The sequence below is a fragment of the Perissodus microlepis genome, chromosome 3 (genome assembly GCF_051167445.1).
Source record: "Perissodus microlepis isolate ML-2025 ecotype Zambia chromosome 3, ASM5116744v1, whole genome shotgun sequence".
Lineage (NCBI taxonomy): Eukaryota > Metazoa > Chordata > Actinopteri > Cichliformes > Cichlidae > Perissodus > Perissodus microlepis.
Window position 1 is genome coordinate 48584357 of NC_140463.1, and position 16109 is coordinate 48600465.

The following is a 16109-nucleotide window of genomic DNA, read 5'->3' on the forward strand; positions in this document are numbered from 1 at the left end:
GCTTTTTGGAGGTCTCTTCACTTTTGTCTGGCTTTAAAGAAACTAACCATTTTCCCAGCAGCCCCCACTGTGGGAGTGAGGAGGACTCAAATGTAACCTGATAAAATGTCTAAATCAGGGGTCTCAAACTCGCGGCCCACGTCACCCCACTTGCATCATTGTACACTGACGTGAAGAAATCTAATGCAGTTTGACCCTCGAAGTGACCTTTTTGTTACGGAGGATTAGTTTGTTGAATGCAATGTTCAAATAAGTTCTTTAAAAAACAAAAACCGATTTAATATGAAGGCAACATGAGCAGAGAGCACAAACATGCTGAGGGATCGGCTGTGTTAGTTCAGTGACAGAGTCACAAACTAATGTCAACACTTACATCGCATTTTGAGTTTGTTTTGTACGACTTGAACGCTAAAGTGGCCCACAGCTCATTTAATGTGAGGCCCTAAAGTAATAAGACTGGACATGAGAGCCTGCTATCTGTTATGGTGTTTGGGTGAGGAGAGGATTATAGTTTCTAATTTTAGACCGGGCCCCCACGCTACAACCATGAAGTGTTGATAGTTACACACATATTGAACATCCCCCTTCCAGCTATTACATAACCAAATAACAGCCACATAGTTGTAAAACTTGAATGAAACGTTTGAAAATCAGCTCCTGTGTGGAGGCAAACAGTTGGAAAAAGTGGAGTTTATTGAAGATAAATATTCTCCGAAGGAAAGTGACGTTCTCTGTCATATGGTTCTCACTCAGAGAACCAAGGTTACAATGTAACCGTACGATCCAAAGAAATGCAAGTCAGCAGCTTTTCGTAAAGGGAACGATGTGCTGCGTTTGCATATATAATACAATACTGGCTGCTGGTAGATGCACCTGTGGGATGAATTTGAAAATACTCTGTGATTTCCTTCTGAAGTTATCGTGTTCACAAGATTTTTAGAAAATTTGAACTCTGACCTCAACCTGAGATTTGAACTTGTCCGAGACCCACTACTGTAAAATTCAATCCTGGCATCAGTCTGGCTCTAGTGTCATGCTTCAGTGCCTTAAACTCAGTGAATAGCACGGGTGTACAGGTGGGTTCAATCTGAATCTACAGCTTATGATCCAGATCAGCATCCAGAAAAAAAGATTCCCCCTGTAGGACAGAAATGCTTTGTCAGAGTTCACAGACACGTTTGACTGATTTGCATTTACATAGAGTCAAATCACAACAACAGGTCACTGGAGTGGTTTGCAGAATGAGAATCAGCACCTGAAAGTCTGAGGCCAAGAAACGATTTCCAGTATTTGCCAAAAAATGATTGTTGGTATTTAAACAGCTAGAAATGAACTGTTGGGCTATAATGTGCAACACACATTGTCAACCATCTCTTATGAATAATATCCGGCAATTTTAAACCACAGAGAACATTTTTTTACGAGGTAGAAGCTGCAATCAGTTTGTGGCAAAACTGTCAATGACATTAAAAACGATGGTGTCCAGAGGGCAGCAGAGAAGGCAACAAATACCACAATAATTCTGTAAAGAGATTTAAAGTATCCAAAAGGACTGTTGTGGTTACAATGTAGCATACACAGTATATATAATAACACAGAGCAGATTATTTATCAGGATACGTGAAGATATTTGTTTTGTTTTGTTTTGTTTTTTTAAACACCAGAGAAGGGCGGAGTGCTCACTCCGGGTCAAAGACCAGCTTAAGAACCATCTATTGGAAAATCAAAGTCAAAAGTAGTTGTATTTCAACTACACCTTCATAATGAATCCAAGACATCAGCAATGGTTTTAAGGATGCAGTGAATTCCCTTTGTTTAATCATCCATCCATCCATCTTCATCCCCGGGTCGCGGGGGCAGCAGCCTAAGCAGAGAAGCCCAGCCACCTCCTCCAGCTTATCCGGGGGAACAGCAAGGCGTTCCCAGGCCAGCCGAGAGATATAATCTCTCCAGCGTGTCCTGGGTCTGCCCCGGGGCCTCCTCCCGGTGGGACATGCCCGGAACACCAACCCCAGGAGGCATCCTTGTCAGATGCCCGAACCACCTCAGCTGGCTCCTTTCAATGTGGAGGAGCAGCGGCTCTACTCTGAGCCCCTCCTGTATGGCCGAACCTTTGTTTAACCACAGACATGAAAACCTAAACCTACAGCAGCAGTGCTGCTCGTCACCAACAGCTCCACGTTTCGGCATCTGCACCTGGATAGCGCCTGTCTGTGGCACCAAAGGACTCCACCCCAGCAGCAGCTCTCCTCTCCTCCTCAGTTCACTTCATCGTCATAATCTGTGTAATGATTTACTTTTGTTTGTGTTTGACGAGGTCGGTGGTGTCGTCACATGTGTCACAAACCGTGTTGACTCCCCCACTGTCCCCCTTACGATTAGCCGTCGTCATCAACTGACTGAGCGTGAGCAGTGATGCCTTTAGAGCCGTATTTCACATATCACTATGACAGACGAAAGCAGTTTCTTCCAATCATTAGACCGGGGGTCTCACATTAAATGAGCTGTGGGCCACTGCTGGCCCGGTCTACTCATGTGACGGCCACTTTAGTGTTCAAGTAGTACAAAACAAGAAAACACCCACAAATATTTCCAAAAATGTTTTGTTTTGTTTCCAAATATTGTATAAGAAGATAAAAACTGGAAACAATGATTTGAGAATCAGAATACTTTATTCATCCCAGGGGGAAATGTAATCTGATTAAAAAACACCAGATGTAGTGCATGCTTGTACGTTGGACAGTATTAATAATAATATGATGGTGAAATGCTTCACGCCTTCATTAAATCTAAAACTATTATACAAACAATGAGCTGATTGTGAGGGAACTTGTGTGCTGGTCCAAAGCTGGACTCTTTTAGCTCATTTTTGATGCTTCTGGTGTTTCAAACCACATTTCAAGTGTCAGTTATTCGAGCTTAACTGTGCACAGATATAGTGTAGTACAGACACCCCACAGACAGACTCGTGGTAATGAGTATTTATTCAAAGACCACAGAGGAGAGAATGCATATGTTGATCATTTACAGATGAAAGGTGATGAGAACATAAAGGAGGAGGAGCTCCTCCCCCCACAAACACAGTAAACACACATCCAATCAAGTGCATCATGTCTCACTTAAATGAGTTTCACTGCAACTCACCTCATTTTAAAATATAAGTGCTGTGTCAAAACTTTATTAGAGCCATGGTTAGACCTGCTCTAATGCAAACAAATGAAATCATTTGTAGAAAGTGAGTCAGGAATGGAGCCGCTGACCACAGACGCTGTAGCATGTAAAGGGGGAAACGCAGAATATCATCATGGTTTCACAAGTTGTTTTTGAGAATGAAGTCATATTCTCTGCTTTAGGTGTAGAATATGTCAGAATAAACATACACTCGCTGACCATTTCATTTGGTACACCTGTTTGACTGCTTATTTACAGCCAATCACAAGACCTTTTCCTCCACGACCGTGTCTAAGTTTACAGAGAACGGTCTGAAAAAGGAGAAAACACACGACACGTTAGCAGCAGCAGACTAGACCAGGGGCTGCTCAGCAAGTACAGGAGGCTACAGTTCACTCGGACTCACCAAAACCGGACGACAGAAGTTTGCAAAAACACCCTGATGAGTCTTCATTTCTACTATAATATTCAGATGATAGTGTCCGAATTTCAACACAGTGAAAGCATGGACCCGCCATGGCCTGCAGCAGTGGTCCAGGCTCTGTGTGCCGGTATTAAAGTGTGGGCGTTCTCTTCGTTTAAACACCACAGCCCTCCTGGGTACTGCTGCTGACCTGGTTTAATCATCTTCTGATGGTGCAGGTTATCACACCGTGCCACAAAGCTCAAATCACCTCAGACTGCTTTCTTGAGTTCACTCCACAGCGTCCACTGTGGGGCAGCAGTCGAATCTGCAAACCGTACAAATCTCTGAAGACTGTTTGCAGCGGCTGGATGATGTAAGAGTGCAACCCAGCACTAGCAGAGTGTACCTAATAAACTGATCATGTGTATATATATTCTTTTGCTTACAATTGTAAAATTCTATGACATTCTAATGTGACTTTTTCTTAAAACATGACTTTTTCCCCTTAAAATCCAACTTTTTGTGAAAGCACAACTTCTTAAAAATACAATAAAAAAGTAACATTTTTAGACTTCTGTTTTCTTTAAACAGTGGCCCAGGTTCTCATATTTCTCCCACCTGTACAACCAATCCTGACTCTTCCATCAGTACATCGACAGCCTACAAGGTGAGAACGATTATGTGAAAGGGCTGTCGATGAAAACAAAATCCCTGAGGTACAATTTCCAGGTGAAGAACTGGTTATGGCAGACTTTTCTTTTCCAAATAATTAATCTTCAGTTTTCTTCGTTGCATAAACTTTGTACAGTGAACGAAAAATATGAAGCGGTACCAGAGCTGAAGCGAGGGATTCAAAGTGAAGGCAGAAGTTCAACGAGCTTCGCTCCAAGTGTTGAAAAATGACGCTGTTTGGAATAAAGTAGAAAAACTGGATATAATTACAAACAGAGACTGTAGAAACCAGGCTGCATCAAAGTGCTCATATAAAGAAATAATCATTCATATTTACATATTTTTGTACAGCTTTTAGCTAACAAAATGATTCAGGCTGATGTTGATGCCAAATGCTGAGGATAAGTGAGAAGAGGGCCTCCTCTTCCTCCTCTGTAAACAAGAGATTAAATAGACTGGAGTGATGTGAACCCAGTGACTGCACGCTGCCATTCATTGTCTTCAGCAATAACACCAAACATAGTTTAATTCTATTAGATGCACACAAGGACATTTGGGGTTTAGTACATTTTAGGGGACAAAGTGCTGAGTTGTCTTAAATTTGACTCAGTTTTCTTGTTCGCCTCACTGAGCACTCTGTTTCTTACTTCCTGAGAGAAGACTCAGGCCCCCACAATGCCACATTTCCAGGAGTTCACCGTGCCATAAGTGCTAAAGTCCAGATACTCGTTGGGTATCAAAGGAACAAACATTTTGACTTGCAGCAGGGAAACCAATGGCTCATTTCCACTCACTCAGTCAGCAACTTGCTCACCCCTTTTGTCTGTTAGCGAGCACTGCTGAGCATCATGAAACTTTGTGGCGAGATCAAGCGTAGGATCGATAAGTTGTTATATTTTATTGCATAACTGAACGCCTTTCTTTAGAAATGCAAAATAGGGCATCGGTATTAGAAGTCCTCTCCAAGCTTGCCTGACCTTTTCCTCCTCTGACAAACCAAACATGTCTGCTGTGAACGAGTATCCGTGTTTAAATATTCCACATTTACATTGATTCAGACCAGAAAGTTACTTCTGTTTTTCCTGAACCAGCCCGCATGAGACGCACAACATGAACTGCTAATTCTGTCTGCGTGCTAGCTAGCCCAGGAAGAGGGTGGCCCTGGTGACCTCAAAGTGGAATTTGCGAGTTTGTTGCCACGTTGGGATGTTTACACTGGAAATCTTTGTTGTGTTTACACTAAGATCAAAGCATTCAGCATTCAGTAAAGCTTTCCTTTTTGGAGGACAGGAATCAGAACATCAAATGTAACAGTGCCGCTACGCTAGCTGTGAGGCAACTGCTACCTGCCAGTTAGCAAGCTAGCTAATTAGGCAAACGGTTATTAAAGACATAACTGTCCCATTACTTTCAGTTCTTTTGTGGGGCACTTTATTCTCCAGAGGAGCAGGTGCAGCTGAAAGCTGAAGGTGCAACACAGCTAATATCTTGCCTTGGTGACATGTCAAACTTCACAAAATATTAAGTCCATGCATTGCTATGATTCTGACATAAACATAACTAGTAGGCTTGGCTGTTAAATGTCGCCATCATAAATGCTGCTCTGTATGCGCCTGTACCTGGGGACCCCATCTACTTTGAACAAAACTGGCATATTAGCACATTAGCAGCTAGTTTGGTACGCCCACAAAGGCTAAGGAGCAGAATAAATTCACATGCAGCTAGCTGCTAGCAGCTAGCTAGACGCAAAGCAGAAATGTTTTGTTGTTGGCTGCCAAAGAGAACACTGCATCAATTCTTGGGATGTGAAAAGCAAATGTCCCCCCAACAAAAAGAAGATCCATCTATGTTCAATGTTAGCCACATTAGCAGTGAATGTGACTGGACCGATAGCATGAGCCCCATGTCATCTTTCTATACATTACTTTTAAAAAGTATCTTAGCGTTACTCTACAGTTTGTGTCCACAGATTCAGAGATATTATCCGATTGCTCCAGAGGACTACCCACTAGAGTTCATGTTGATTTATATTTAAAGTACCAACAGATACAAAGCTAGGAAATAAATACATAAGGAAAACATACATTTTGTACATCTAAAGCAATAATTTCCCCAAATCTTGTGAGGTCCTCAGGTAAAACAGGCGATGTGCAAAAAAGCTTTAGTTTCAAATGAGTGGCTGCACTTTGATTTTGTTTTAGGCTGCGTGATATTTGTATTGTTGTCGATTCCCATGTGGCACGCGTTATTGTCCTTTAGCCACAGCAGTGCTCCCAGATGCCGGCTTAAAGGGAAATTGCAGTCTTTTACAAATTACAAATACCTGAATTTCCCTTCAAGAGAACAAGGAGGGCTGTTTCTGAAGTCATGTAAGGAGCAACAGACAGAAGCCCTTCTTAAGTGTCCAAGTGTGCTGAAGTGGGGGCCAGCTCAGTATGTCCATGGTCCCGGGGTGAAAAGCAGTCATCAGAATGGATGAAATGCAGGGCAGTCTGGTTGTAGCTCTGCAGGGCCTGCTGCTTTTCCACTGCACTGAAATACAGCGAGTGAGGGTGGACCTGCTGAATATGCCTTTTAATAGTGCTGACCTTCAGTGTGGCCAGAGTGGCTCCACACACCATGCAGATCAGCCCGTGCCTCCTACAGTCGTAATCCATCAAGTAATCCGTCCGCCAGCGCACCTGGTAGTTCCTCCTCTGGTCCTTGCCGGGGTAATGACCATGACGAGAAGGTGTGTTTGCAGCGCTGCTATCCTTTGATTTGCCCTTGGCTTCGCCCACAGCTTCCTCCTTTATCACCAGTTTGCTGGGTATTTTGACATCAGGGGAGGCGTCTTCATTTGTCTCTCCTGCGGTACTGAGGACATCAACTTCACTGGGGTTGATTTCTGTGGGAAAAAATAAGGGGGAGGGGATGCCAGATTCTTGCCTAGTTCCACCACAAAATCAAGTCACACGCTAGTGTCTTTGCTTGTTGTACCTGATAGCACTTTTCCAGCCTTTACTAACCACCCACAGTGCTGACTCAAGTGGCGTCTTCACGGTAAGTTGTAAAAAAGCTATGTTAATACACGCTATGTGATTAGCACTCCCGCCTCGTTTGACCGAGCTAGGACCCCATAAGTTCTCCCTGTGCCTGCATGTGAATCAGATTAATTTATACACTTTAAACTGAATGAATGTATGGTTAAACTGTGACTTGTAGTCTAAAGTGCTTTGAGTGGTCAGTAAGGTTAGAAATAGTTAATAAGCAAGCAAACTATCATCTTCATTTTTCAATAAAACCCAAACAGAACAATGTTCCTGACAAAGCGCGCGTTGTTTAACAGATTTATCTGCTACATTAGCTAACTTACTCGCTACACTGCAATTCATGTGGAATCCTTTACTGACTGTATCAGCTATGAAATGTCCGTTTCGGCTGGACTCTATAGATAATTGAAAATGCTGAGATTTACGCATTTTTCGGATTATAAAGCGCACCAGATTATAAGGCACACTAAGCGAAACAAAACAGTTAGATAAGTCAAACTTTACTCAACTCATTGTTCTTGCTTCCTCCACTTCCGTACCATTGATTCATTAATGCTGAATTCTCTGGCAGCTGCTCTATTCCCATGTTGTTGCAGTATATTAATGACTAACCTCGTATTGTGGATGGATTATCTCAGTTGTTCTCCTGACTGAAGTTTGGTCCGTTTACAGCATCCTGCCATGCGATTGCATTTGTCCCTAACCATCGGGAACCCTCACTTTAACTTTTATCAAGTGGAAAAAAGTTAGCGTTCATCCTCCAGCTTCACTGTGTTTATCTTATGGTAGCATAGCTGTGTCGCTAGTGATCACGTAGCACATCATTATATACCAGCTAGTCCAACTTCAGTAACCCTACAAATGTCACTGCTGTTTAGTTTTCTGTCTTCATTTATGTTGGAGGTGATAGCAGAGCTGTACGTTTGAATTCTTTCAGAAATCTCTCAGTCAGAACTGAGAGATTTCTGAATTTATTAAATTAACTCCATTACATTTAATAAAATGTGTTTTCATGGATGTTAAACTTCATAGTTACACCTGGTAAAGCAGCAACGCTGATCATTTTATTAAAGATGAAAGAATTTAGACAGTTTTTAACTCTCAGTGATGCCGCAGTGTTCGTTTGACTTTTGGACCTGAAGCAGACGGAGTTTAGGACCCAGATTACTCCACGAGGCTCCTGACTACAGCAGCCGTGATGCTCCAACAATCCATCAGGCGGTGCGGCTTCGTAGCTTAGCAAAGTCGTACTAAAACATTTTTGACAGATTTTTGAGCGCCGTGTACCACATAAAATCGGTTCGAGGTCAGTAAGCACAACCAGAATTCATACGTAAGGCGCACTGTCGATATTTGAGAAAATTAAAGGAGTGCGCTTAAAGTGCGGAAAATACGGTATATGTACAAATGTCTGTTTTCTCAGGCTAAACAGTAAGTGAGGATGCTAAAAAGGCCAGCCAAACACAAACAACTCTTAACACAGCAGTAAGGTGCTTTTGAGCCTCTGTGAGTGGGAATGTGTTGTGTTCCACTGACTGTGGATGTCAGCAGCAGCTGACAAAGCTGACTTATAAAACATGAAAAGTACAAAACCACCAAACTTTCTAAAAAGGCCAAATATTGTTGAAAAATACTACTAACAAGTTTACAGCTTTACAGAGACGTGTACCAGTGTTGAAAGCTTCTCACCATCTTGGATCTGCATGCCTTCACTGGGGTAATCTTTGGTCCAGGCTGCAGCCATGGCTTCCCTTTCCTGGCGGCTCAGGGTTGTGGTCTCCGGGTGACATTCCTGGATGTGGCGGCGGAAGCTGCTAACCTTGGTTTCATGCAGGACCTGAGAACACACCATACAGAACATGCCCTGGCCTTGAGGCCCGTAGGCCACCAGATAGTCCAGACGCAGCCGCCACGGGTCGCCCCCGTGTAGCCTCCTCTTCTTAGGCTGCCGGAAGGGCTGCAGACCCTGCTGGGGAACTCCGACACCGCCGTCCTCACCAATAAGACAAGTGTCCTGAGTGAAAGTGCCGTCGCCCTCCGTGTACACGTCAGTGTTGATCTGGATGGTTTCCACGTCCTCAGAGAAGAGCCCCACAGCGCCATCTTTGGTGTTGGTCTCTGATTTGTTTGAGTGCTCCGCTTCTTCTGCTACAGGGCACAGAAACATACAACATTTCTAATATTAAATAATCCGTTTGTTTCAGTCCCACTGTGGCTACATCAGTCTGTTCAAATGACAGCTGTGAGTCATTCAGACATTCAGAACACCCCAATTTTCCAGTTTTTTAACAGCAAATTGTGCAGTTTAATGTCTCATTGCACTGAAATCAAAGCATAGCACAAATAAGTAATTGGAGTTAAAAAAGAAATCATAGAATCATCTTACAGACCAAAATGTTTTCTAAATTTTTGACTCATCAAAGTTGCCTCCTTTGGCAGATATAACAGCTGAACACAGTCGTGGCTTCTGTCTTCAACAGAAATCAAATCTTCTCCCATATCTGTAGCAGAAGTTCCCATAAATGTGGACCATGTAGGCTGCTTTGCTTTCACTCTTCTGTCCAGTTCATCCCAAACCAGCTCGATGGGGTTTCAGTCTGGAGGCTGTGCTGTGTTTTCAAGCTCACCATCTTGTTCTTTGTTCCTGAGGTAGTTCTGGCACAGCTTGGTCTTATGTTTGGGGTCATTTTCCTGCTGTAGGATGAAGCCCTGACCGAGCAGAGGGTGCTGCATGGTGCTGCACAGTGCTGTGGTAGCTGTTTTGGTTCAGGGAGCCTCTCACTCAGTGCACGTCACCGACCCTGGAAATATTTCAAGCTTTGATTATTTAGTCCATAATACCTCTTTGTCTTATTCTGACGTCTGGCGTTCTACCTGCAGCTCGAAGTCTTCTCTTCACAGTTCAAGCTCTGGCCTCCATCAGCACCATCGCTGCACTTTTATCATTAGTTTTGATGGGAGTTATTGGATTCCTGTTTCAGTTTAAATTGTTTCGTTTCTTGAGAGTAGTGTGACATGTGACAGTTTAAAGTGTCCGTACTGATGCTACTGTGAGAAGTAACTGATGAAGTCACTGCTGCTCTTCCTCCTGCACATTTAAATGCATCCATCTCTCTCACTGTAGAGAAACATCCATTCACTCTCACAGATCCAGCTGCTCTGTGAGAAAGACTGAAGCAACAAACAGACTCCAGTTCCTGTTAACCTCTCATCAAAACTCTGACAGCAGCTGTTGTTAATGTGACCTGTCACAGTCTCCATCACAGTAAAGAGTTCAGCAGGTAACAGGTGTGTCAGGTTAAGTTATACATAAATGTCTACATAAAAGTGTAGATGGTGCCAGACTAAATCATGTCTAAGATGTTGGCCTTTTGTCTTTGTCACTGTCTCATCGAACTTCTGTTCAATGATCACCGCAGACTACTGACAGGGGTCAAAGGTGAATTTGGAAGGAAGATCTGGTTTGAGAATATTCATCAAACAATCGTTTCTGTTGCTAATCCCAGCTGTGTTCAGGCTGACTCGGACATTCATGGTCTCTGTGGATGTCACCAAAGCTATCATGACTGATTTTGAGCTCCTAGATCAGGGGTGTCCAACTGCAGGCCTCGAGGGCTGATGTCCTGCAGCTTTTAGATCTCACCCTGGGTCAAACACACCTGAATCACATGATGAGTTCATTATCAGGCCTCTGGAGAACTTCAAGACATGTTGAGGAGGTCATTTAGCCATTTAAATCATCTGTGTTTAATCAAGGACACACATAAAACCTGCAGGACACCGGCCCTCGAGGCCTGCAGTTGGACACCCCTGTCTTAGACAGTATAGGACCTTATGAAAGGTGGAACCTGGTGTTTGAATCCAACCAGCATGATAAGCTTAAATTAATCTCTGGTAACCTTTTACTGACCATGACGATCCCAGCCTGCTCTGCACCAGTGCAACCATCTGACTCAAACAAGTTTGGCATGAATCTGAAAATTACATATAAAATTTTAATTTCCAGTTTGTGTCCATCTCTCTCCACCAACACTAAAGAATGAGTCATCTTACCCTCCCGGCCTCTCTTTCTAATGTCAGTGCTTTGGAGTCTGAAGATGAACTGAACTGGGGTATTGCTGATTCACACGCTCTGAGAGCCAAACACATTACAGGGTTTATCCACTGCTAAATACAGTAAACACTGTCCACTTAGCTAACAGACACACTGGGATCCAAACTGTGACCACAGCTTTATGGATGTGAACCATGAACACATCACAGCACAGAGAGGAAAAGAGAAGATGGTGAAAGTGTAAAAGGACCACAGGGTGACATTACGTTCTTATGACTGCCAGCATGTGATCACCTGGGAGCAATGATCGAAAAAACAAATGATCTCACTTATTATCATGTTGTTATCATTATCAGCCTATCAGATTTAGTTGCTCATCATTTGACCTCGCTGATCCACGTGACTACAGAACCATTTCTTTAATACCAACTCTGCGTTTTGCTCGTGGGCGTGTGAGGTGTCGCACTTCTTACCGTGAGTCTGAGTCCAGGCCTGAAGGATGCAGTGTTTCTCCTCAGAGCTGTACACCAGTGAGTTAGGGTGGGTGTCCAGCAGGTGGCTCTTTATGTGGTCCAGGTGAAGCGAGGGCAGCACCGCTCCACACACCATGCACAGCAGCCGACCGGCATGAGACTCGTATTCCATCAAGAACTCCTGACGGAACCAGGCATGCAGCGAGTCGTTCAGATAGCGTTCCAAGATCTGCGCTGACGGCTCGGGCAGGTACTGCTCCTCTTCTGTAGGCTGCGGGGCTTCACCCTCCACAGAGCAGGGAGTCAGGCTGATGGGCTGCTGGGTTTGCTCCTGGGCTGTCACAGGGTCTGCAGTTTCTGCTTATAGTAGAGACAAAACAGCATGAGAACAAATCAACTTTTTAGCTTCATGGCACTGTACTAGCTTTGTTTCCAGCAGACAGGTAACGTCAGGTGTTTATATCTTCATTCCAATTTATATGATTACACCATGGTTATTATAGATGTCTTCAATCAGCCAGGACAAATTGCCTTTTTGTCCTAATAACAATGAAAATGTGCAAGATAGCAACAAAGACACCGCTAACTAAAAGAAACTTGTTTTTTTAAACTCTTTTTCTGAATCTGGGAGAGTTTTACATTTGGGAAACTTCCCTAGCATCACAATGTTAAATCCATTGTTTTTACATAAAGTAATATCTGCCACAATCTGCACTTTTCTGCCACCTACTGTGACAGTGGGCGGCTGCAGCTCAGGAGGTGGAGGAGGTCATCAGCTAATCAGAAGGTCGGTCGTTCCATCCCTGGTCTGCATGCCAAATATGCTTTGGCACTAACCCAGAGTTGTGTGTGAATGCGTGTGAGTGTTAGATAAAAGGCACTAATGTAGAAAAAGTGCTTGTGTGAGTGGGTGAAAACTGCATGCTGTATGAAGTGCTTGATCCCAGCTTTCACTTTGTCCACCATGCACGTCACAGGGTCAGTGGTTCAGCTTCTCCTGTTTGCTTTTCCAAGCATTATGGGATAGCAGCTCCATTTTCACTGGTGTGTGTGAGTGATTATTCATGTTATTTTTGTCAGGCAAGAAAGAGTGCTATATCTCTCTGTAATATTAAATAAGCAACATGGACTACCTTCAAACAGTCCAATCCAATCAAACATTACATCATCAGTTCCTCCTCACACCATGATATGAGTTCATACTGAGTGTGAGAAAATCGTCTACTTAAACCAACCCACCTCCAGTCTGTTGACCTGAGTGCCTAGTGTCCTCTTCTCCCTGAAGTGAGGGTCCCGAAGCAGGGCTGTATAACTTCTGCCCTCCCCCCAAACTCAGGTGGCTCTCCCACCCCGAGCGGATCACCTCTTTGTCAGCAGCGCTCCACAGCAGGGAGTCTGGGTGCTTCTGTCTGATGTGCCTCTTGATAGTGCTGAGCTTCAGAGTGGCCAATGAACTACCGCACACCATGCAGATCATGCCGTGCCTCTGGGGGTCAAAGTCCATCAGGTACTCGCTGCGCCAGTACTCGTGGTAGTACCGGCGGTGGTCACGGCCTGGAATCCGGCTCAGGCCTGGACGCGAGGCTCTCTGCACCCTGGGTTTGGCTCCAGAGGGCCCCGGGGCCAGGGAGAGGAGGAGGGGGTGATCTGGGCTCTCTGTGATGCTCCAGTAGCTGGTGCTTGGTGACCTGACAGGCGTGACCACACCGCTCTCTGATTCCACCTCTCCATGGCCATTGGCAAGACCGTCTTCTTCAGACAAGAACAAGACAGAGTACAGATCAGAGCAGCAGGTTTCAAACTGAAGCAGTGTCTTCATGTTGCTAAAGCAGAGATCTCAGACTTAAGCTGTGGGCCACTGCTGCCACTGTCATCTCATGTGAGGCCACAAAACAAGCACAAAACAAGAAAACACCCACAAATATTTCAAAAAATGTCGTGTTTTGTTTGTTTTTTAAAATTTAAAATATTGTATAACAAGACAAAACTTGACATAAACGCAATTTTGTTCGTATTTAACAAAATCAAAGTGACACATCAGCCAATCCGACATGCTCTCTGCTCATGTCGCCTTCATATTAAATCAGTTTTTGCTTTTTAAGGAACGTATTTTAACATTGCACTCAACAACAAACAAATCCTCCCTAACAAAAAAGTCACTTCAAGGGCCAAATTGCATTAAATTTCTTCACGTCAATGTATAAGTAGGGGTGGTGTGGGCCGCAAGTGGCTAACGCATGAAAAATACAGTTCAGTTTACAGATGAGCATCATCTGTAAAAGCAGAAGTGTTTGGCAGGCTGCTGATTCAGGTGTGTGTTAACACAATGCTACAATCTTTCCAGGATGTCCCAGTAAATTCAGCTCAGGTTCAGATCATGCAGCCCTTCGGGCCTCAGTTAGCAGGAGAGAGGCTCTTCTTGCGTAAAGAACATGGTGCCATTGGGTTTGTAAAGCTGCATCTGAACAAACCAAGACTTCTGAAATAATGTTGATTAGTCAGATAAGATCAAAGTGGAGATGTTTCCCCATAATGTGAAGAACAAACCAAACACAGCACAGCAGCAAAAACACTTCACACCAGCTGTCAGTGCGGGGGTGTGGCTGATCACTTGTGCTTGTTCTGCAGCTACCTGAGCATCTTACAGTGTGTACAGCTCCTGTGTACCAAAGCATCGTGAGGCCTATCTGATACCCATGGTATCAATTTGAAGCCCCCACACCACTTTGTTCTTGAGTTACTGCACGCACAAACTTGGGTGTCTACATGGCCCGCCTACCCGTCAGAGTGAACAAACCATCAAATTGTTGAAGCTGCTGCTAAATTTAATTTCAATTTTGATTTATATTCAAAATTAAATTGAGGAGCACACTTCTCTATTCCTCAAGTCAATTTATGTAGCACCAACTCACAACACCAGCCGTCTCAGTCCTCAGGCATCATCCTCTCATTCTCCGAGATTGTGTTAAATCATCTGGTCAAAAATCTTCTTTTAGACTTCTTCACCTCCCACCATTCAATCTTTGGCTCTACGTTCACTGGCTTCCTTTTCTTCATTTTTTCCATTGCATTGCCTTTTAATGTGCCTTTGATCAACCCTGTTGTTTTAAAATGTGCTATATAAATAAATAAACCTTAAAGTCATCCTATAGACTAGCATATGATGCTGTCTAGTTACGTTCTCCCATAGCACGACTTTGCAGTCTCCTATCTCTTTCAGACTGCACACTCAATAATAATCACACGTCCAACAAATAATCAGTAGTCTGACTCCATGCATTGCACTGGCTCACTCAAAAACAGAGACCAATAAAAACAATATACATCAGCAGGCTTGGAGCAAAACACTCTAGTTCCCAGTTATATGAAGTTATTAAGGTAAAGGCTGTCCACACAGGTCTATTTCTATCTCACTGCGGATTGGTAACATTTAAATAGTGTGTTTAAATGATCCAATTTTTACAAAAACCCAAACGATTACATGAGAGAAAGCAGCAGAGATATCATGTAAGTGAACTGTTAGGTCTAACATTGGTAGGCATGTCTTTCAGGCTAGAAACGCTAGCCTTTCAGTTCCTCACAGCTTGAGCTTTAAACTTCCAGAGAAAGTCACGCTGCTGTCATTTGGTAATCAAGCACAACTTGCTTAGGGACATTTCTGCGGTCAGCTCGCACCTCACGTGAAAGGATAACCCTGTCTTTTTATCTGATCAGCGTTTATTCCGCTCGATGACAGGTCTGAGACGGCCTGTACCTCCGCTGTCCACTAGGTGTCAGCAGTGTGCGCTTCGCCTGGCTGCCTGCGTGCAGTTGAGCCTTTGTTTATAGGAGCCACAGAGACGGAGGGGCCATGCTGCTCCATGGCTTTGTCCCTGACACGGATTAACTGGCTGCCTGATAATGGCTGTATATCTGACAGCCACGCAGACCCACTTAGCGTTGGAACAAAAACAAGAAAATTAACACTAGATGTGTTTTTTGCTCTTTACCTACTAACTCGCGCTCCTCCTGCGTGGTTTCCTCCTGCCCGCTTGTCATTAATGAGAGCAGCTCCGGCTGATAGGCACAGCGGAGCTTCACGGGCTCCCCCTGCCCCGCTCCTTTCTCTTCCATCACTGGATCGCTGCTCTCGCTTTAGTCGTGGTTGGCGGTGCTTCGTTCAGTGGGTCGTGTCGCCGTCGTGGGGCATGTCACCCTCACAACAACAACACGTTCTCGCCGCTCCGCAGCGTTCGACACGCATCTGCCAGGCGCTCTATAACGAGCCCACCGCCGAGGAGCCCGTGCTCTCCGCGGTCCCC

At 44.1% G+C, this 16109-nt stretch overlaps 1 protein-coding gene across 3 annotated transcripts; it reads right to left on the reverse strand.

The window, feature by feature from the left end:
* Window positions 1–2815: 2815 nt before the first annotated feature.
* Window positions 2816–15921, reverse strand: zfta (zinc finger translocation associated). Of its 3 annotated transcripts, none has more exons than XM_084924655.1 (5): window positions 15798–15921; window positions 13048–13557; window positions 11809–12168; window positions 8971–9429; window positions 2816–7136 (listed from the first exon to the last, which is right to left on the reverse strand). In XM_084924655.1, the coding sequence occupies exons 1-5, from the start codon at window positions 15919–15921 to the stop codon at window positions 6646–6648; spliced, it is 1944 nt and encodes a 647-aa protein (XP_084780781.1). In that variant the 3' UTR covers window positions 2816–6645. The 3 variants fall into 3 exon arrangements, with proteins under 3 accessions (XP_084780781.1, XP_084780779.1, XP_084780780.1); XM_084924653.1 differs by having other exon boundaries at window positions 13048–13560; XM_084924654.1 differs by having other exon boundaries at window positions 2817–7136; window positions 11809–12165; window positions 13048–13560.
* Window positions 15922–16109: the final 188 nt, after the last annotated feature.

Coding starts and splice junctions, on each gene's coding strand:
- zfta (XM_084924653.1), bottom strand. CDS start 15,921: ATGGAAGAGAAAGGAGCGGGGCAGGGGGAGCCCGTGAAGCTCCGCTGT. Junction 9,430..11,808: donor GGCCTGGACTCAGACTCACG/GTAAGAAGTGCG, acceptor TGTGCCCTGTAG/CAGAAGAAGCGGAGCACTCA. Junction 7,137..8,970: donor AGGCATGCAGATCCAAGATG/GTGAGAAGCTTT, acceptor TTTTTCCCACAG/AAATCAACCCCAGTGAAGTT.